This window comes from Monoraphidium neglectum, assembly GCF_000611645.1.
Source record: "Monoraphidium neglectum strain SAG 48.87 unplaced genomic scaffold scaffold01097, whole genome shotgun sequence".
Taxonomy (NCBI): Eukaryota; Viridiplantae; Chlorophyta; class Chlorophyceae; order Sphaeropleales; family Selenastraceae; genus Monoraphidium; species Monoraphidium neglectum.
In genome coordinates, this window is record NW_014012531.1 from 2,295 (window position 1) to 7,889 (window position 5,595).

General features: G+C 62.8%; 2 protein-coding genes across 2 annotated transcripts in view; both read left to right on the top strand.

Moving 5' to 3' along the window:
- Positions 1–1,533: 1,533 nt before the first annotated feature.
- Positions 1,534–3,497, top strand: MNEG_6635 (hypothetical protein; the record flags this gene model as incomplete). The annotated part of the gene is made up of 4 exons (XM_014044889.1): positions 1,534–1,634; positions 1,888–1,939; positions 2,191–2,366; positions 2,939–3,497. The coding sequence occupies 4 exons, from the start codon at positions 1,534–1,536 to the stop codon at positions 3,495–3,497; spliced, it is 888 nt and encodes a 295-aa protein (XP_013900343.1).
- Positions 3,498–5,286: 1,789 nt separating this feature from the next.
- The window catches only part of MNEG_6636 (hypothetical protein), a gene marked incomplete at both ends in the record, with an annotated part of 3,417 nt that continues 3,108 nt past the window's right edge, over positions 5,287–5,595 (top strand). Inside the window, one exon of the mRNA XM_014044890.1 lies at positions 5,287–5,490. Within this exon, the coding sequence (XP_013900344.1) occupies positions 5,287–5,490 (204 nt within the window). The remainder of the gene's footprint in view (positions 5,491–5,595) is intronic.

Genomic DNA, 5,595 nt, shown 5'->3' on the forward strand with positions numbered 1-5,595 from the left:
GATGGCTGGGTGGAGGTTGCTGGGGTGGGGTGGAGATGATCAATGATGGCCTGGTGGTGGGATGAAATGAAATTGCGGCTGTATTCATTGTATCGGGGGCGGGCAGGGTTCAAGCGCAGGCGCGCGCCAGTGGGCAGATAGCGGCGACGTAAGGCGCGGGAATGAGTGATGACCACATCCCGTGGGCAGGGCCAGATCTCCCCCACCCCCCCAAATCCGGGCCCCTGGATTCATGCTCATGTCGCATCACGGTGGCAACCTTGAAGCTACCCTTGATCGGTGCAATTACATCAGCGACACGCAATACGTTGGTCCCGAAAGAGGGGTTGGGGGAGAGCCCAGGGTGCCCCTTGGGGGGTGGGCCCGCAACGACGCATGCTGGCTCGGATTCTTGCGATTGATAAGCACGCAGCGCTGCGCATTCATGCACATGTTTACAAACAGATTTTTTTTGCCAGGGCATGGACCTCTGGCACCACCCCCAGCAGCGGCTGCGGGCACCGGCATGCGGCACAACTGCCCATGTGACACGCTACATTGATGGATGCGGGTCGCCGCCCACACTCGGCGGGCGCAACAAGCAAAGTGCTGCAGGTCGCCGGCCACAGCGGCTGATTCTTTGCTTGCTGTGGATGAACGACCAGCGACCCATCCCTGCAGGGAACTGCTTTCGCACAGCGCAAAGGATCGATCACGTGCGCCATGTGCCGAGTGGAAGTCTGCATTGCCTGGGTGGCTGAGCTTCCCTGCTGCAGGTCGCGCGCTCGCCTTTGCAAGCAGCAGTATGTATGGAGGGGCTGATGGGCATACGTGCAGCCAGCAATCATGCGTCAAACGGCTGGCGAGCACATGTATAAGCCAGCGAAATGTAGGTCAGGTGCGGAGCATCAACCGAGCGCGCACTCCACTGCCGCAAGCGCAGGCGCTGCACCAGACGCAAATTTGATGCTGTCCTGCATAGCAGCTCGACCTGCTCTATTTCTATACACACGGAGAATACATGTTGATGAACTTCTAGCCCGTTGCATCGCCGGCCATTGTTGCAGTCCCGGTTGATCAGCGGATCGTGCCTTGTCTTCACAAACGCGCACGGCACCATGCAGCAGCACAGCGCCCACAAGAATGGGTTTCATGGAAGCGAATCTGCGTCTCAGCGGTGCAGCAGTCTACATTTGCTACGGCGGCACCACACACGTCACCCGATGTGTGCAGCAGCGCACAAGGATGCCACAAGGTTGGCGTCCACCTTCGCATGCTGCTTGCCAGTGTCTAGGATGCATTGACCTGCTGGAGTGTCCACGCAGCAGATCTGTCTCACTACACCGCACCAACACGTGCGCATGCAGGCAACTGGGCCCCCTCCCAGCTGCCGACCCAGCTGCAGCAGGGGCGTGGCCGAGCGCGGCAGACGCCGTCTCCTGTGCAGGACGACGCGCCGCTCTGCTGTTTGCAGCCGCGGCCGTGCTCAGCCCTGCAGCAGCTGCGTCCGTCGCCCCGCCGCCCGCCCCCGGCCTCGCGGGCCGAATCGGGGGCATGCTGCCTGTCCCGCTGCCGATGCCCCTGGGCGGGCCGACGCCAGTCGGCTTCCCGCGGAAGTCCCTTGACCTCCGCTTCGCGGTGCTCCTGATGCGCAGGTGAGGCACGCATGCTTACACGCATGACACACACACACACACACACACATGCGCACGCGCACACAAACACACACTGTGAGCCGCACTTGTCTCGCCAAGCAGGCCAGTCGCCTGCGTGCCCCGAGGACTGCTACAGGAAGAGGCAAGCTCTCTCAAGATGGCGCGTCCCTGCAGCGCACGTAGGAAATCCCAACGCACGGTTGTACCCGCCAATACACTGCGCTTTCCGCTGTTCTCCCTGTTCGCATGCCAGCTCCTACGATGCATGCGACGACCTGGATTTCATGAGCATGGAGAAGTTCCAGGTGGGAGCGCAGGGGCAGGGCGCTGGTGTTCCAGCACACACCACACGCGAGCGTGGCAGCTGAGCAGGCGCGGACCCGCGCGCTGGCAACGGCACTGCGGACTCCAAGTGTGGCTGTGTACTGCCAGCAATCCTCGAAAGTGAGCAGCTGATTGGAACCAGCAGGAGCACCCCTGCGACATCACCCGCCCCCCCTGCACCCGCTGTGCGGCCACTTCTTGACCAATCTTACGCGCGTGGCCTTTACCGCAGGTAGCGTTCTGGAAGTACCGCCAGTCCGAGGTGGAGCAGTACGCGCTGCAGTACAAGCCCCTCACCTTCAGGGCCGGCGACCTGACCGACCCCCTGTACTTCGATTTCATTTCCGTGAGCACTGCCCCTTGGGTGCTGGGGGCCAACCCTGTGATTGGATGTTTGGAGGCGGGCATGTGCGTGTCGGCACCTTCAGCGGGGCTGCAGCAGCCTGGACATACGTCAAGGGGAGGCGCGGTGCGGCGGCGCGCGGCCTGGCGGGTGCCGCCGCCGCGTGCGCTGCCCCCCGTGCTCGGCTCGGCGCGAGCGCCTGCAACCGAACAAGGCCGCCGCCGGTGCTCACCAATCACCCGGCTCTTCCCTGGTTTTTGTATCGCCCGGCCCCAGTATTCCCAGTACGCAACAATCAGCAGGTGCGCGCAAGTAGCGGTCCAGGAAGGGCTGTACGCCCGGAACGGGCATGGCCCACGCCCCATCACCATTCGCCACTTGCTGTTCGCTGGCCTCGTCAGGACGCTTGGAGTGCAGGCGGACGCAAGATCTCTGGCCTTGTCAGCGATCTTGCGGCCGCCTCTGCTCCAAGCGTCTGCTGCCCTGCCCGCAGCATGGGGGGGAGGGACCGCCGTCACCATGGCTCGTTTCTGGTGGGGAGCCTGCCGCCGCAAGCGTCTCCTCCGCCCCGTGCTCCCAACGCAATGGAGCTGCTGCTCCCCAACAACTCTGTGCCGTGACCGTCGCAACCCCCCAGATCCATGCGCGCGCCGCAGCGCGTCTTTGAGGAGCGTTACTCCTGCGAGAGCCTCGGCCCCGACGACGACGAGTCGGCGTGCTCTGAGACGCTCACGCGCGTCGTGCGGCGGCCGGCGCGTTTTGAGGACGACGCGGCCCTGCCAGATTTCTTTTTCGAGGCCGCGGGCGACCGGATTTACGACGGCTTGGTTAACGGCTTCCGCGGCGAGCAGTTTGGGGCCCCGGCGCCTGCGCGGCCGGGGGCGGCGACTGGGGAGCTGCTCGATGGGGTCAGATCGATCCTCGAGATCTTCAAAGCGCAGGGTTACTGCCTCGACTTTGAGCTTTCTGAGGGTGCGTCGTCGACCAGCGGGGGCAGCGGCGTCGAATTCACAGTGCAGATTGTTGGGCCCGCGACGCTTTGGGGCCTGGGGGCGCTCGCCTCTCAGCGCGCGCTGATCGCCAACACGCACGACGCGATGGCCGTCGCAGCCTACCTGCGAGCCAGCGGGCGCAGCAGCAGCCGGGAGTTGGAGCTCACCAACTCCGGTTATTTGGAGCGGTGGGAAGTCGTGTAACCGCGGTCCACACAAAAGCGACGCATTAATGCACAGCGGTCAAAACGCAACGGGGCACAACAGGACGTGTTGCTGAACCAGCTTGCTGACGCACGAGGCAGTACAAGATTCCATATTCAAATGGGAAGCATTGAATGGGGTATGTATATATGAATAATCACTTTCAGATTCTAACAACAGGTGGCTCAGTCTGCATGCCCTGAGGCTCTCGTCATCAGCCGTGCGGTTGCAGGCAATAGCCGCATGTGTAGGCAACGGCGCCTGCAGTGCGTTCGCTTCTCAATGTGCCCGGCCCAGGCTGGGCACAAGTTGCGCTACCCACCGCTTACCGTGCACTGGGGCCTGCAGGCGCTCTGAACGGATCACGACCATGCCTGTGCCTTCCACAAAGCGCCCTGGCTCTTGTCGAATTGTCAACTTATGTTGCGTGCGCCCCGCCTGCTGTGTGCGATTGCTGGTGTGCAGCAACTCAGCCATCATCTGCGCTACGCAAGGTCAATCACCAGCAGGGAACGGCTACCCATGTGTGTGAGGTCTCTGCATCTTGACCGCTGCGCAGTATGTATCACTTGAAACACACCCCAGAGTGCGTGAAAGATACTTGCTGCACTACCGTACATTCTTCTGTTGGCGCGTTCTGGAACGTGGCAAGCAAGCAAGCCATTGATTGTGCAGAGCTGGGTGGTATCAACACTGCACGCGCCGACAGAGCTTTAGTGGCTGTTTCATGAGGCACACGGCAAACCGCCACCCCGGCACAGCTCCAAACCACCCGCAGACACTAGCGCCGCACATGGCTTCCGCCTGCCTTTCGGATTCAACGCCTTGCCATATGGTACATTTTGGTGGCGCTGAGCGGTAGCATGTGCCTGATGAGGATGGCGGCCCCACATGTCGTTCGACTAGCTGCGCAGCTGCGGCGTGGAGCGGCAGGCCGCAGCCGCAAGCCACGTGCATGCGGTTTGTACGCTCAGCACCCCTTGCTCGCCTTGCTCGCCTCCTGACCTGCCCTCAACGACTTTCTGGAGGTGGACGCAACGGAAACACTCCGTGACTAGAATGATGGAAGCTGCACGGCGGCGGGTTGTCGGCATGTGATGCCACACCTGGTGGGCCCAAGCACGTATGATACCATGTACACTCCTGCTGGCGTTCACGGCCCAACCAGCATTCAGGAAAGTGTTACCAAGCACCACGCAGTCCTCAGGAAGCAACAGCGGAATCAACGCAAGCCAGCATGCTGGCTGCGGGCGCCACCGGAGCCGTGCCTGAAAGGCGAGGTCATGCAGCTTTTGCGAGGACACATCGACGCGTGACCACAGATCTGGCCAAGCGTCCCGCCAGAAGACCACGCCTGACGCCGCTTTCGGCAGTTGCTAATGGATTGGACGTCATCGGACTGGGGTGCGTGTTGTACGGAAAGCGATCCGGCCATGTGCGCGGCGCCTGTAAACCCGCTCACTTGCTGTTGCTGCACTCGACGGCCGCCGCTTGCCGCCGCTGAAAGCAACCCTGGTGCACCAACCATCACCCTTGTTGCATCCTCTTACAGGAACTTGTGCGTTGATGTGGTGAGCGGCGGCACGCTCTAGGTTGTGCGACTTGCACTGCATGCCCCAGCTCATCTTTGCGCCGACGTTCAAGCTACGCGTCTATGAAAGTGGCACGCAGTTTTGGACGCGGCACAGTGCGCGGGGCCTCAAGCTGTCGCAGGCCAGCGTGGCAGTTGTCTGGGTTTTGACAAGCAGCTGAGGCAACAACCCCCGAACCCGCCACGCAGGTCCTACACATGGACCAGCTGCCCCCGCCCGACGCCGCCGCGCGCCGCGCGCTGCTCGCGCGCCTCACAGCCGCGCCGCCCGGCCAGGAGGCGTGGGAGTGCGGCGGCATGACCAACTTCACGATCGCGGCGGCGCGGCTGGGGCTGAGGACGGGCGCGGTGGGGCACCTGGGGGCTGACGTTTACGGCGCCTACATGGAGCGAGTCCTGCGGGTGAGCACGGCGGCCGGGTGCAGACCCTGTTCCAGGCACTTTCCAGGCATGTGGCCATCATCGCCGCCCGGCCGGCCCGTGCCTGGCGGCAACAGAAATGCGGGG